The 17,072-nt window shown below is 43.2% G+C and overlaps 1 protein-coding gene across 5 annotated transcripts in view; it reads left to right on the top strand.

Moving 5' to 3' along the window:
- fcho2 (FCH and mu domain containing endocytic adaptor 2) overlaps window positions 1-17,072 on the top strand; it is a 95,481-nt gene that overhangs the window by 12,640 nt on the left and 65,769 nt on the right. For all 5 annotated transcript variants that reach the window (XM_038964555.1, XM_038964556.1, XM_038964559.1 and 2 more), the window contains exons 2-4: window positions 10,696-10,787; window positions 15,383-15,457; window positions 15,839-15,980. In XM_038964555.1, coding sequence (XP_038820483.1) covers window positions 10,696-10,787; window positions 15,383-15,457; window positions 15,839-15,980 — 309 coding nt within the window. The remainder of the gene's footprint in view (window positions 1-10,695; window positions 10,788-15,382; window positions 15,458-15,838; window positions 15,981-17,072) is intronic.

The raw sequence follows: 17,072 nt of genomic DNA on the forward strand, positions 1-17,072 counted from the left end.
AGTTTGTCAAATGTCTGTCCTGCTAGACCTTCCCAGGCAACTGTAAGTGCTGTTATTATGAAGTGGAAACGTCTAGGAACAACAACGGCTCAGCCACGAAGTGGTAGGCCACACAAGCTCACAGAACGGGACTGCAGAGTGCTGAAGCTCGTAGCGTGTAAAAAAACGTTTGTCCTCAGTTGCAACACTCACTACCGAGTTCCAAACTCCCTCTGGAAGCAAAGTCAGCACAATAACTGTTCGTCCGGAGCTTCATAAAATGGGTTTCCATGGCCAAGCAGCCGCACACAAGCCTAAGATCACCAATCGCAAAGTTTTGGCTGGAGTGGTGCAAAGCTCGCCACCATTGGACTCTGGAGCAGTGGAAACACATTCTCTGGGGTGATGAATCACGCTTCACCATCTGGCAGTCCGACAGACGAATCTGGTTTTAGCGAATGCCAGGAGAATGTTACCTGCCCTAATGCATAGTGCCAACTGTAAAGTTTGTTGGAGGAGGAATCATTTTCTGGGGCTGTTTTTCATGGTTCGGACTAGGCCCCTTAGTTCCAGTGAAGGGAAATCTTAACGCTAGAGCGTACAATGACATTCTAGACGATTCTGTGCTTCCAACTTTGTGGCAACAGTTTGGGGAAGGCCCTTTCCTGTTTCAGCCTGACAATGCCCCTGTGTACAAAGCAAGGATAATACAGAAATGGTTTGTTGAGATCGTTGTGGAAGAACTTGACTGACCTGTACAGCGCCCTGACCTCAACCCCATTGAACACCTTTGGGATGAATTGGAACCCCGACTGCGAGCCAGGCCTAATCCCCCAACATCAGTGCCCGACCTCACTAATGCTCTTGTGGCTGAACGGAAGCAAGTCCCCACAGCAATGTTCCAACATCTAGTGGAAAGCCTTCCCAGAAAGGTGGAGGCTGTTATAGCAGCAACGGTGGGAATAACTCCATATTAATGCCCATGATTATAGAATTAGATGTTCGACAAGCAGGTGTCCACATACTTTTGGTCATGTAATGCACCTCTGTCACTCCAGTATCACTGCACATTGTACATATGATATTGGAACGGACTAAATGCTTTTCACTGTGCTTGTGTATGTGACATTAAAACAATGTTTAGCTGGCAACCGTTGAACACGTCATGAGATTAGAAGCATTGAGGGAGTTGTTGACATTTGAGGTGTTGCTACATTTGGCTGATCTCTCGTCAGTGGTCCGTGCACTGATGGCAGAGGCGCAACTTCCACTGCATGTTTCCCCCCCCCCCCCCGTTTTATCATTGGAATGTGACACAAAATGAGGCAACAGTGCACTTTAGGACCATGCGGATGCCTCTGGGTAGTCGGGTATGAAGTCCCCGCCCACTTCTAAAGCCAAAGTTGTGTCCCCTGAATTGATAGTGCGGCACCATAGGCTAACTGATGGAAATGTCAATTGCATAATGTGTGTGCTACTTTTCCCACTAGGGCCTATTGACGACTGTATGTGTAAGGTACGGTACATGTTGTCTTTTGTTTGTTAGCAAAAATGCCTCAATGAATTTCCACTCATTAGAGAATGTAGGCTAGTTAGTTGTGAACTAACGCGAGACGTACAGAGGTAGTTTGAGTGACGCTCTAAGTGAGACATGAGTATGAGAGACCGAGAGCCATTACGACAATTTAGCTCGAGGTCACTATCTCCCCACCTGGCTAGCTGTCTGTGTGAGTGAAACCAGTGTTCCCAGTAGAAATACACACGTTCGCACGTATGCTTGTGCACGTACACACTCCGTGCAGTCTTAATTTGTCGAATTCTCGCATGGTTATACTCTTGCCTACTTTTGTCTAACTAAGGCCAATGTTTGTTTGCTGACTGTAGCAGAGAAGCATAGCAGCGGATTCCATGGTCTGGTCTCTCACTGGCAAAACAATATTCTACTGCGTTTGGCATGGAAAACATGACAGAATCCATTCTTTTACGCGGCGTAAAAGTAGCATGTTGTACTGCATCAGTTGCTAATCATCGACACAACTTGAATAGGCCTATTGATTATATTTGGGTAAATGGGTACATTTATTAAAGTGATCTCTCTCTCGTTCTCTCTCTCTCTCTCTCTCTCTCTCTCTCTCTCTCTCTCTCTCTCTCTCTCTCTCTCTCTCTCTCTCTCTCTCTCAGTTCTTGGGAAGCTTTGAGCTCTTTCAATTGGACATTGTGGACATCTCTAGTCTCGCTCCACAGAGGCATCGATTGATATGCACGTGCCAACCCCTCCACAGGTTATCTTTCACTGGGGTGGAGGGCAGTCTTAACGGGCCACTTACTGCCAGGCCAAGAGTAATGACTGGCCTTGAATTTCACAATGTGTGATTAGAATTTGAATCACTCTACACCAGAGCCTCGGTCAATAAGTCTCCAAATGGGGCATTTAAAGTCGAGAGCCATGTGGCACTCCTGTCTCCTAGTATCACTGAGTAAGTAGTGTTACAACACAGCACACTTGTTTTCAGACTCATAACCATGACAGCTTTCCCTTGTATAGAATGTGTGTGACTGCGAGTCACTATGGGGCATTGTACTGGTGGGGTGGAAAAAGCAAAGAACGCCCAGACCTGTTTCCTGGGATTGTTTTTATTTCGCTTTAGTATTCATTTTCTTTTCTATACTGCTGCATTCCAGTGGCACATAATATTAGCCCTTCCTGTTGCTGTAAACATTTTGTTTGGAGTTTTATTTTGTCTCCGACTCTTTCTCCCTCTCTCTCTCTGTCAGTAAAAAATACAATCTTAATTTCTCTCTTTTTCTGCCTCTGTCTCTCACTCTCTGTAGCTCTCTTGGTATCTAGTCATTGCGGTGACTAAGGTCTGGGACAGCCACGGTCTTTACAGTAGGTAGCAGACAGTGGACATAGCTTGCAGCTGTTAGCCTAGGGTATGTAAAGCATGGCGTGTGAGTCATGTGCTAAAGTCATACTATTGATTATAGCCACAGAGCTGTACTACTTTTGACTAGAGCCCTGTGCAGTGACATTTCAGACACCGACTGGACTGGTTTAAATAACAACACTGTAACAGGAAGTCTATTTCAGACCAATGCTGTCCTGTCTGCAGGAAACTACAGGGCACTGCAGAGATGTCTTTATGCTTTTCCTTTTTCTCTCTTTCGTTTCATTTGGAATGCGCCTTGCATGACCCTTGACCTCTCGGAGGGGATAGGTAGGAGGGGGCACACGATATGAATGAATTAAATGAAGCCATGTGTTAAATGAGCACAGCGGGGTGTGATGATGATGTATGACGCCGATACAAAGTGTGGCCCTGTTGAGGACGCAACCAGGAAGTGGCTGTGTGGCAGTCAAGGGTTATTTCAGATGAGGTGAATCACAGCTGGTGCACAGATGGACGAATGAGGGTATTTCATATCTATGTTGTGCCAGGGTTGATGGTTTAACCAAAGAATTGGTTTCTGTCATACATTCTCCATAAACTGCTTACAGGGTAAGGAAACCAATATGTCATATTTTGTCATTTGGGTTTACTTTCCCTTTAACATTGGGTGCCCTTAGAAAATATATATGTTTCATCACCTAATGCAGGTCAACCTGGTAATATCAGAATGTAGGATGGGACATACAGTTCCTCAGAAAGTATTCACACCCCTTGACTTTTTGCACATTTTGTTGTGTTACAGCCTGAATTTAAAATAGATCAAAATTAGTTTTTTTTGTCACTGGCCTACACACAATACACGTGGTTTGCAGAGTTCACAACCTGCTACACTTGTGAGAAACAAGTTTTAGATTATTTCATACCATCATTTACGAGATTTGTGCATTTTTTTCATTGTCTTTTGTTTGGAGTGCTCCATGTGAGCAATGAGCGTGTGTCTGGTTTCCCTGTCCTCGTAATGTTGAGGGAGTCCGTGCGCCTGAGCATTTATAGAAGTACCTGGCCTGCTGCGCCAAAATGTAGGAAAGTGTTGTTTTTTTTACATCCATTCCGAATTATATAATAAAACTATAGCTCCTCACAGTAAACTATTTGAAAAATCTTTACAGCACTCTCCCCCTCGATAATCACCATTCCTTGGTGTGAAAGAGCAATAGAAGTTATTGGCCTAGTGTTGCATAGGCTATGAGTTCCAGACCTCCATTTCTTTGGATCACTGTGTATCAATGTGTCCTTATTGCAGAGGCTGGTTGATCTCGCATTGGTTGACTTTTAACTTTGAGATTTTTATCATCGTGCAGCAAAAACTGTTTTTTTAACACATGATTGCATTTAGAATTGTTGCGCAATAAATGGGCTTATAAAAGCACATGTTTTACTCCAGCAGCAAACAGCTGAGAAAAATATAGGCTCTGTTTGTGTGATGGTTGTAAAATAAATTATGCAAATTAACCTATAGACCAATAAGCATGACGGTCAAATGGATTTCCATCGACTGGTATTTCCATTAATGAATAAAAGGCATTATTTCTAAATGGGATTATTTGAACATCACAAGTTGTATTTATCGGCCAAAAGCCTGAAATTGCCGGCTAACCGAAAACCTGACCGAGACGCAGCTCCATACTACTTGTCAGACATAAAGAACTGAATCTGTACAGTGCCTTCAGAAAGTATTCCTAGCCCTTGATTTATTCCACATTTTGTTGTGTTACAGCCTGAATTCAGAATGAATAAAAAAAAATCCCCACCAATTTACACACAATACCCCATAATGACAAAGTGAAAACATGTTTTTCGAAATGTTAGCACTTTTTCTTAAATTGAAATATCAAATTTACATAAGTATTCACACTCCTGAGTCAATACATGTTGGAATCACCTTTGGCAGTGATTATAGCTGTAGGTCTTTCTAGGTAAGTATTTTAAGAGCTTTGCACACCTGGATTGTACAATATTTGCACTTTCATTTTAAATTCTTGAAGCACTGTCAAGTTGGTTGTTTTTGCTAGATAGCCATTTTCAAGTCTTGCCATATATTTTGAAGTCAAAACGGTAACTAGGCCACTCAGGAACATTCACTGAACTCTTGGTCAGCAACTCCAGTGTGTATTTGGCCTTGTGTTTTAGGTTATTGTCCCGCTGAAAGGTGAATTAGTCTCCCAGTGTCTGTTGGAAAGCAGGCTGAACCAGGTTCTCCTCTAGGATTTTGCCTGTGCTTAGCTCTATTCCATTTCTGTTTTATCCTGAAACAATCCCCATTCCTTAACGATTACATGCATACCAAGTGGTGTAAAAAGTTCCCAATTGTCATACTTGAGTAAAAGTAAAGATAACTTAATATGAAATGAAAGTCACCCAGTAAAATACTACTTGAGTAAAAGTCTAAAAGTATTTGGTTTGAAATATACTTAAGTATCGAAAGTAAAACTATAAATCATTTCAAATTTCTTATATTAAGAAAACCAGATGGCACATTTGTTCGTGTTTTTAAAAATGTATTTAAGGATAGCCAGGGGTACACTCCATAACTCAGAAATCATTCAGAAACAAAGCATCTGTGTTTAGTGAGTCTGCCAGATCAGAGGCAGTAGAGATGACAAGTGGTGTTCTCTTGATAAGTGCATGAATTGGACCATTTCTGTCCTGCCAAGCATTCAAAATGGAGCGAGTACTTTTGGGTGTCAGGGAAAATTTATGGAGTAAAAGGTACATAATGTAGTGAAGTAAAGGTTGTCAAAAATATAAATAATAAGGTACAGATACCTCAAACTACTTAAGTAGTACTTAAAAGTATTTTTACTTAAGTACTTTACACAACTGTGCATACCCAAAAGATGATGCAGCTACCACCATGCAACAGTGGTACTCAGTGATGTGTTGGGTTGGATATATCCCAAACATAACTCTTTGTATTCAGGATGTGAAGTTATTTACTTTGCCATATTATTTGCAGTTTTACTTTAGTGCCTTATTGCAAATAGGATGCATGTTTTGTCATATTTTTTATTCTCTACACACTTCCTTCTTTTGACTCGGTTATTTAGGTTTTTATTGTGGCGTAACTACAATGTTGTTGATCCATCTTCAGTTTTCTCCTATCACAACCATTACACTCTGTAACTGTCCCTATTGGCTATTGTGAAATCCCTGAGCAGTTTCCTTCCTCTCCAGCAACTGAGTTGGGAAGGACACCTGTATCTTTGTAGTGACTGGGTGTTGATACACCATCCAAATTGTATTGTACACCATGCTCAAAGGGATTTTCAATGTCTGCTTTTTTTTTTTACCCATCTACCAATAGGAGCCCATCTTTGAGAGCCATTCTAAAACCTCCCTGGTCTTTGTGGTTGAATCTGTATTTTAAATGTACTGCTCGACTGCGGGACTTTACAGATTATTGGATGTGTGGGGTACAGAGATTAGGTAGTCATTCAAAAATCATGTTAAACACTTATGGAGTCCATGCAATTTATTATGTGACTTGTCAAGCAAGTTTTTACTCCTGAACTTATTTAGGCTGACCGTAACAAAGGGGTTGACTACTTATTGACTCGAGTTTTCATTTTTTATTAATTTGTACAAATTGTCTTATTTAAGATTCTCTTTGAAGAGGTAAGGTTTCAGCTGTTTTCAGAAGATGGGCAGAGACTCTGCTGTCCTAGCATCAAGCGGGTTGTTCTAAGTTCACAACAATGCTTAAACCACATCAGAAGACCACTTTTGAGGCCTGGGAGAAATATAATGCATTTTCATTTTAGGGTGTAGTTACCCTTTAATGCAAGTGTGCACCAGCCAGAGACTGGTGTTTGGTTAGTAATGTTTCTGTAGTGCTCACGTGATTACAGAGTTTGCAAAACAAATTGCCATTGAATAGATGCAAATTATCATGATGTTGATAATCATTTTGCCAGGTAGGCATAAGCTACTTTGTAGTTAACATGGATCTCAAATCTTGAGTGTACAAGTGACAGTGACCGCATGGAATTCAAATTGACAGGTGAGAGAAGGGGGAAAATAGAACGTCTCAGTTTAGGAGAAATTAGTAGCCCTGTGCCATCACCGCGACGACCAGATGCTCTCGGACTATGAGAGAACACATAAATGATGAGAGGTCAGCTGGAGTAGCATTGTTCTCATGGGGTAATCCATGTCTCCATCAGAAAGTCTAGGGACTTTAAGGTGACAAAGGCTGAGATGAACTCATCCTTGTTTACCACCGATTGGCAGTTCCAAAGCCTGCAGGACACTAGGAAGTCCACATGCGTTGTGTGCGCTGGGATGAGCTTGCTAATTTCTGCCCTCTGTTGGACAGACCTAGGCTCTGCAACAGGATAGCCCTTTGCTGCAGGAGGAAGTTGCCTCGAAGACCTGATCTTAGGTCAGTTTTGTGTTTGACCTCCATAATGTGTAGGGGTAAAATTATGGCACTGTAAGGTATTCCTCGAACGACCATTGAACTTCCCTAAACCATAGCCTACTATTCAGAGGAAAGCACGAGGTTGGGAAAGCGGTGTTTATACTTTTGGCACAGTGAAGTTTGTTGTTTATTTCGGCTCAGGGAAGTTTGCACATGTAGTCTATTTTGGGAATATACTAAACAAAAATATAAACAATTTCAACGATTTTACTGAGTTAAAGCTCATATAAGGAAATCAGTCAATTGAAATAAATTCATTAGGCCATAAACTATGGATTTCACACGCAGGTGAAGATGCCAGATGTGGAGGTCCTGGGCTGGCGTAGTTACATGTGTCTGTGATTGTAAGGCCGGTAGGATGTACTGCCAAATTCTCTGAAACGACGATGGAGGGAGCTTATGGTAGAGAAATGAACATTAAATTATCTGGCAACAGTTCTGGTGGACATTGCTGCAGTCAGCGTACCAATTGCACGCTTCCTCAAAACTTGAGACATCTGTGGCATTGTGTGACAAAACTGCACATTTTTATTGTCCCCAGCACAAGGTGTAATGATCATGCAGTTTTTTTTGTGGTGTATTTTACCCCCCCTTTTCTTCCCAATATCGTGATATCCAATTACGATCTTGTCTCATCGCTGCAACTCCCCAACAGGCTCGGGAGAGGCGAAGGTCGAGTCATGCGTCCCCCGAAACATGACCCGCCAAACCACGCTCCTTAACACCTGCCCGCTTAACCCGGAAGCCAGCTGCACCAATTTGTCAGAGGCGAAGTCAGCCTGCAGGTGCCCGGCCCACCACAAGGAGTCGCTACAGCGCGTTGAGCCAAGTAAAGCCCCCCCCCCCCAGTCAAACCTTCCCCTATCCCAGACGACGCTGGGCCAATTGTGTGCCGCCCTATGGGACTCCCAGTCATGACCAGTTGTGACACAGCCTCAGATCGATCCCAGGTCTGTAATGACGCCTCATGCACTGCGATGCAGTGCCTTAGACCACTACTGCGCCACTCGGGAGGACCCCATGATCATGCTGTTTAATCAGCTTCTTGATATGCCACACCTGTCATGTAGATGGATTATCTTGGAAAAGGAGAAATGCTCATTAACAGGGATGTAAACAAAGTTGTGCAAAACATTTGAGAGAAATGAGCTTTTAATGCGTATGGAACGTTTCTGGGATTTTTTCATTTCAGCTCATGAAACATGGGACCAACACTTTACATGTTGCGTTAATATTTTAGTTCAGTCTATTTCTAATGCTGGCCTACCCTGTGCTCTTTCTCCGTCTGTTTGGTATTTGAGGTACATTAGCAGTGTTACCGTGTCAGCCCCATTGTCTCCTATGCTGTGAATAGAGTTAATGATTCGGCCGTATTGTGAAAGAGCTGGCCTTATTCAACTACTTAATGCTTAAAACAAAGGTCGAGATTAGAACTGTTCAAAAGTACTGTGTTTATTTTAAAACTGCATTTCCAGCGCAAGTTAACCATGAATAATACATTGGCAACTTTAAAACCGAGGCTCAGCTAGCTTAACAGACATTTGGGGACACCTATTTGAAATGGCAGGCGACCTAATTACCACAGTTAAAATCAGCTGTGTCAATTAGCCACATCCATTAGAGCTCAGCCAATTGAAATAAATAAATAATTAAAAATACAAACAGTTTGCTGTCGAGGTTTGAGATGGTGGATAAGTTATCTTAGAACTGTTGAAGGTTTGTAAGTGACTGAATTAATAAATAGGCTACATAGACAAAACACAACTTGCTCTTCACTAAATAACGGGAAGAAATACCTTCAGTGTGTATATGATCAAACCAGAATGTCTTTAGGTGAGGAGCCGCTTCCCCACACGGGTACACCTGTGCTCTGAATATGTTGAATAGATACCTGGTCACTTTAGCTCTACTATTTAGACCTACTACTCAAAACAGTTTGAACTTTTATATTCATTATCTGTGTGTATATATATATATATATATACACATTTAGCCATTGATTCTTGAAGAGAAAAACCCCGAAATGTCTCACAAGCTTATTTTAACTGTCTATGAGAGGTCTGCCCATAGTAAAGCGCTGCTCTGCCTTTTTAACAACAGGCTCTAGTTTTGTCGCACCTGGACTACTGTTCAGTCGTGTGGGTTAGGTGCCACAAAGAGGGACCTCAAAAATGACAATTGGCTCAGAACAGGGCTGCACGGCTGGCCCTCAAATGTACACAGAGAGCTAACGTTAATAATTTGCATGTCAATCTCTCATGGCTCAAAGTGGAGGAGAGATTGACTTCGTCACTACTTGTTTTTGTAACAAGTGTTGACATGTTGTATGCACTGAGCTGTCTGTTTTTAAGCTCCTAGCACACAGCTCAGACACCCATTCATACCCCACAAGACATGCCACATAGAAATTCAGCTTATGAAACAGTGGGGAATGTGAAGAGACACACAGACACACACAAGACACGCACTCTACACACACGTACACATGGATGTTGTATTGTAGATATGTGATAGTAGAGTCGTGGCCTGAGGGAACACACTTAATGTGCTGTGAAAAGTGTTATGTGATGTAATGTTTTAAATAGTATTTAAGTGCCGTAATGTTGCTGGACCCCAGGAACAGTAGTTCCTGGTAGTTGTTACAGTTCTCCAGCCCCATCCCTCAGCTATTTACCAAAACAGAGGCGGGGCGGTCGCGGTGCAGTTATTACGAAAACCGTGGCCATTTGCCTGGTCAGTTACCAGCCTCCACAATTCCATGACCGTCACAGCCCTAGTGATGCATTTTTAATGCCTTTTTTAATGGCCGTGGTGCAACTGAACACCCTTCTCCAGAGTAGTGATGGTTACTGACCACACAAACAAACACTATCATCCACTGTCACAGATGGGGCCACTATCTACACAGTCTGACCGTTGAAGACCTATCGTCAACCTGCTCCGTCAACGTTATTCGGGAACGTACTTAATGTATGGAGATTGTAGAAATGTTTTAGGCAGCATAGAATCGTACAGGGACCGTTAGAAGTATTCTAGGGACCATAGAACTCTGTTAGCGAGCATAGAACTGTATAGGGAGCATAGTAGAACCTGAACACTATGGCCAGGATGACTATGGTGGACCAGTCAAGGCTGCTGAGGATGCAGCTGACAGCCATGCAGACCATGAGAGCGCTGATAGTGGAGAATGCCCGCGCGGTAAAGCATGGAGGAAACGCTTAACTCAAGGGAACACTATAGAGCGTTTGATGTTTGATGTTCTCAGTGGATTTAGGCTTACTGGTATTTCAGTTTACTAACCATCTGTTTGTTGTTGTTTTTATTTATTTTATCTTTTTACCTCAGGGCGATAAAAACAATGGATTTGATGTTCTCTACCATAACATGAAGCATGGCCAAATCTCCTCCAAGGAACTTACTGATTTCATCAGAGAAAGGTACGTTGTTGGTTAGCCTGGTTCCACATCTGTTTTGTGCTATGTCATGTGCTAACGGTGGTTGTAACCAGGCTATGTGGTTTGGGGTTTTCTTAGTTCCACTCACCCTCATTTTGAGCCTTTTAACCCAATGTTGTTCTTCTCATCACAGAGGTGAATTTGAATCTCGAGGCTTACTTTCAAAGTTACTCAACCCTCTTTTTTCGAGTTAACCTTTTTCGAGTTAACCGTCTGTTAAAATATTTCATGTTCAGTCTGGTTCTCTCTCAGTGCTCTCAGTCTCGGTTGTTTTCAGTCTTCCGGTTCAATGGTTATGCAAATGAAATGTTGGGGATTTTCTGTTTGACTTGTTATTTGGCATTCGTTCATAGCCTAACCCTAACTTGAGATTCACACGCATCTCAAGATTGTACACCCTTTTGCCATTGACATCAATAGATGTTTCACACACGGAAGTTTCTCAAGACTTTATGGAACCCATTTTCCATATTTTTTTTGGCCTTCTATCTTCAACCACATTTGCCAACATGCTCACATTTTCATTAGTAACCAAATGACATTCTCAAGTCAATCAATCACTTAAAGTAGGTTCAGATAATTGTGAGACTAGGGCTAGACAACTTATTTGCTGTAGAGGGAGCCAGTGTTGTATTTAATCAATTACTTGACTTGTACACTGAGTGTACAAAACATTAGGAACACCAGCTCTTTCCATGACATCGATTGACCAGGTGAACGCTATGATCCCTTATTGACGTCACTTGTTAAATCCACTGCAATCAGTGTAGATGAAGGGAAGGAGACGGGTTAAAAAATGATTTTTAGGACTTGAGACATGGATTGTGTATGTGTGCCATTCAGAGGGTGGACAAGACAAAATATAAAGTGCCTTTGAACGGGGTATGGTAGTAGGTGCCAGGCGCACCGGTTAGTGTGTCAAGAACTGCAACTCTTCTGGTTTAGTTCTTCAAGCTAAACTGTTTCCTGTGTGTATCAAGAATGGTCCATAGATTAGGGCCTAATGCATTTAGATTTCCTCATATGAACTGTAACAGTAAAATCTTTGAAATTGTTGCATGCTGTGTTTTATGTTTTTGTTCAGTATATTTATAACTTAAAACCAGTGTTTCCCCTACATGTATTTAGCAGCAGCACATTTCCCCCTAAGCCTGCCACCGCTGCTGAAAAAAATCCTAGGGGAAGCACTGGTTCCCCAATGATGAAAGGGTGGCATGAGTGAAAAAGTGATGATCACATTTTTGTGTGGGCCAACCTGGCCTGAAGGTAAGCAGTGGAATTCCTGTAGAATTCCACCAACATTTTAGAAGATGAGGTTATAAATTTAGAGCTCAGACACAATGCAAGACATCTCAAGGTGTGAGAGGAATTAGCAAAGTAGGATTAAGGTCTTATTATGGTTTAGACACTACAGTTATGCAGTCCACTAGGCCAGTGTTTTACAGTCTATGGTGTGGCTGCAGACACCTTCCACAGCAAATTCTCTGTGCTGAGGAGAGCTAAAAGGGACTGTAATTCCTTAGGTTGGTTTAACCAGATCGTGTTCCCTCCTGGGTGATATGAAATGCTGCAATATTCATCTACTTTCTCCACAGCCTTTTGTACTCACCAAAATACATTGAGTAAATGACGTTGGAGGCGGCTTGTGGTAGAGAAATTAACAATCGTTCTCTGCCAACAGCTCTGGTGGACATTCCTGCAGTCAGCATGCCAGTTGCACGCTCCCTCAAAACTTGCGACATCTGACAAAACTGCACACTTTAGAGTGGCCTTTTATTGTCCCCAGCACAAGGTGCACCTGTGTAATGACCATGCTGTTTAATCTGCTTCTTGATATGCCACACCTGTGAGGGATGTAAACAAATTTGTGCACAAATTTGAGAGAAATACGCTTTTTGTGCAAATGGAACATTTCGGGGATCTTTTATTTCAGCTCATGAAACATGGGGCAAACACTTTCCATGTTGCGTTTATATTTTTGTTCAGTGTAGCTCTCTAAGGTCTGCAATGAGTGACATGACGAGGAAAACTGCTGATACACTACCCAATTTTAATAGTAGATAGAATGCCAAGAGTAAGTTGAAAGCATGACCTGAGCTCCTTAACAAAAAAAAAGTATATATTTTTGCCTTTGTTCATGTCCCTCTACCTCTCCGCACCCCAAACTGGTTAACATAGCTCTAGTCCAACAAACAATAACTGTTCTAAATACTAGCTAGCTGGCTAGAATTTACAAGGCCAGCAAACACGTTCCTCACACGCTAGGAACGCATTTCCTCCAACTCTATAATGAAAAGGTGCCTCGCTCCAAAAACATGTTTTCTGGAGGCTTGTGGGCGGAGTGCTGATGATGTCGCCCAATTTCTGCACTTTCAGAAGCCTGATTGTGTCCAGACTGAGGAGAAATCCACACACGATGCATCCCTGACCACCTCCTGAGGTGTGCAGCCAGACCTGAACACAATCAGACCACAATGTGACTCTTGTGCGTCTCGACCCGTCTTTTCAATACGATATTCATATTCTGATAGCAGAAGTCACATGTAAGTGTCGAGTGTAGACACGGCCTGTGGTGTAGACGGGTAGTTTACTAGCCTACATCTCAGGATTAGGCCTATGCTATGTCTTTACTCCTCTGTGAAACTGAAACTCATCTTGCACACTTACCTACCCATCAGAATCATTCTTGACATGTGACTGGATCTGGGTTTTCTGAGACTGTTCCCATGAGGAAGTCTCTCATATCTCAGAAACACTGCACTGTGACTCCCTCTGGTGGCCAGAAACAGTCGTGCACCTACAGTACTGTATTGTGTAAAGTGATATCCTGCTGTTATGACTGTGGCCTGTTTCCCATGCCTCTCAAACACACAACCAATATTCGTCCTGCAAGGAGTTGTTAACTTGTGTCTATCTATAAACTGAGTGTACAAACATTAAGGATGACTTCCTAATATTGAGTTGCCCCCCCCCCCCCCCCCCTCCCTTTTGCCATCAGAACAGCCTTATTTCTGCTGGCCTATGTTGACTCCAAAGCTTCCTACAGTTGTCATGTTGGCTGGATGTCCTTTGGGTGATGGACTATTCTTGATACACACGGGAAACTGTTGTGTGAAAAACCCAGCAGCGTTGCAGTTCTTGACACAAACCGGTGCGCCTGGCACCTACTACCATACCCCTTTCAAAAGGCACTTAAATATTTTGTCTTGCCCATACAACTTCTGAATGGCACACATACACAATCCATGTCTCAAGGCTTGAAAATCCTTCTTTAACCTGTCTCCTCCCCTTCATCTACACTGGTTTGAAGTGGATTTAACAAGGGACATCAATAAGGGATCATAGCTTTCACCTGGATTCATCTGGTCAGTCTATGTCAATGAAAGAGCAGGTGTCTTTAATGTTTTGTACAATCAATGTTTAAGTGAAAGATAAATAGAGGCGTGTGGCGATGTGGTACAGAGCTCAATTTGGCCTCTACGTGCCTCCGGCGGCTCCGTCACACCGTCCATACGGAGCCTCCGACCACATTTTGGGATCAAGCATAAATGAGCTTTTAGGAGGGGAGAATTGTCTTGGACCAGAGTGTATTTACACACCTGGAGTGTGTTTACTCTCTGTGTGTGTGTGTGTGTGTGTGTCTTCGTGAGAGCCTTGAGTTATGGATTTGGGAACTGGGCGTTTTTATTTATTTATTATTCCTGGGGTGAGGATATAGAGAGAGTATGCCACGACAGATAAGGGTGACCAACCATGGTAACCTGTCAAGAATACATTCTATAAACCTTTGTTTGGTTGCGTTCCCGTGCGTCTAGGCTAAGTTCCACTAATATCTGTTAGTGAAGGTAGGTTCTGTCTTTGTGCCTGCCTGAGTACGTGCGGGCCGGCATGCGTGCTTGCTCCTGCTCCCCCTCCCCATGACCCTCTTCTCCTCCCGTGCTGACGTGACTGCAGTGGGAGGCTGAGTAAATGACACATGCATAATTTAGGCCTCCACTAAACCAACGTTTTAAGTTTTTACTTCTGTCACTCCCATGCAGGAGAAATTGGGGATGATGAGGGAGGAATGAAGGGGAGGGATGGGCAATTCTTTCCTTTCTGTGCTTCGATATGACACTAGATGGGAGACTGTGACGAGCAGCTCTCGCTACTAGATGAGCCACACTTAGTCAAAGCAAAGCCCAACCAACACTCAACTTTGTGCCTGCAGTCAAACATGTATGTTACCCATGTTTGTGTGTGTTTTGTGGGAGTGGAGTTGTCTTGTGCTTTGACTTACATGTGCAGTACTTGTTGTAATCACTCAATTAAAACTCATTACAACTGGTAGAGGTTTTGAGGGCTTTTAATACTGTGTTGTTGGATTTATATTGGTTGAACTTATTCAGAAGAGACTGAGGATGAATCCCAAATGGCAGCCTGTTCCCTATATAGTGGACTGCTTTTGACTAGGGGCCCATAGGGTCAAAAGTAGTGCACTATATAGGGAATCCATTTGGAACGCATACTGAGTGATGTTACTGATTCGGTAGGTAAAAATGATGAAGGTAATGACGTGATGTGTTTTGTCCCTCTAGGGCTACCATAGAAGAGGTCTATGCCAGGTCAATGACCAAACTTGCCAAGTCAGCTGGCAACTTCTCTCAGCTTGGGTAGGACACACACACACACACACACACATTTTGTTCTTCTATCCTCGTGAGGAACTAAAATAGATTTCCATTCAAAATCCTATTTTCCCTAACCTGTAACCCTAAACCTAACTCCTAAACCTTACCCCTTACCTTAATTCTAACCCTAACCCCGAAGCTTGAAATAGTCTTTATCCTCATGAGGACGTGTGAAATGTCCTCGCAAGGAAGAATTTTCCTTGTTTTACTATCCTCGTGGGGACTTTGGGGAAGAGGGATGAGTTTGTGTTCCATATCAACCCTCCCTATTTAACGATGAGACAAGTCTTCCCTGAATGCTCCACTGAACACACTCCGGTTAATAAAGTGTGTGTGCCTGCGCGCGCGTGTGTGACCCCGCAGGACGTTTGCCCCGGTGTGGGATGTGTTTAAGACGTCCACAGAGAAGCTGGCCAGCTGCCACCTGGAGCTAGTGAGGAAGCTACAGGAGCTTATCAAAGACGTGCAGAAGTACGTGGACGACCAGGCCAAGGTCCACAAGAAGGTATGGCATAGAGAACTGCACACAACAACACACTAGTAATATGCCATTTAGCAAACGCTTTTATCCAAGGCAACTTAGTCATACATGTATACATTTTGAATGTTTGGTTGGCTCCGGGAATCGAACCCACTATCCTGGCATTGCAAACGCCTAAGCCACGCTCTACCAACTGAGCCCCAGAGGACCACTACTTTCTTCCTTTAGGCATCAGCTAGTCTGTCCTTTGTGTGCCTGTGGGTTCGTACTGTTTGTCCACGTAGGCTGCTGCTGGTAGACAAACCTATGTTCACCGTCAAGATCAATAAAGTTGATTCCTTTCAATCGCCACTATGGGGAGGAGTTTTAGTGGAGTGATTCTACTGATCCTGGAGAGAATGTGTGTGTTCGGGTCTGGGATTCACTGTCCTGCCTGCAGTAGCCACACTGTGTAGCTGTTGAGCTTGATCCCTCTTCCCTCCCTCTGCTCGTGGATCTGACCCATCTTCCAGTTAACGTGTAATGTGTTTACCCGCTCTGAGTTCTATTGGCTTTATTGATTCTGTTATAGAAAATGGCCCATCCTGAATGAGCTCACCCCTGATCCGCTTGCAGACATGATGTCACTGCTTTAGAGGAGCCCTCCTAAAGTAACCATGAGGTTCTGCTTGTGATTAATCATTTCATTTCTCTAGAGAGCAACAAAGCAGGGGCTGTGTTTGATCAGTCTTTTAGCCTGCCAAAGTCTGCTGATCAGTAGTAGCTAGGCTAGTTGTTGCTGTCGTGCCAGGGCTGTGCTTTGAAGCCTGCATTTTAGACACCTCTCTCCCCCTGCTCGATTTAGACTCGGAGGGCACAGGAGGTTGGTAGCACCTTAATTGGGGAGGACGGGCCCGTGGTAATGGCTGGAGCGGACTAGGTGGAACGGTATCAAATGCAATGAAACACGTGGTTTGATGACATTCCATTCGGCTCCGTTCCAGACATTATGATGAGCCGTCCTTCCCCCGGCAGCCTCCACTGTCGGAGCGTCGTCTCATGCATGAGTCAGGAGGTCTCAGTCTTGACTAACGAAACAGGGACTGTGAATTAGCAGCGGAGATGTGTTTTGTGCTT

This window comes from Salvelinus namaycush, chromosome 26 (genome assembly GCF_016432855.1).
Source record: "Salvelinus namaycush isolate Seneca chromosome 26, SaNama_1.0, whole genome shotgun sequence".
Classification (NCBI taxonomy): Eukaryota; Metazoa; Chordata; class Actinopteri; order Salmoniformes; family Salmonidae; genus Salvelinus; species Salvelinus namaycush.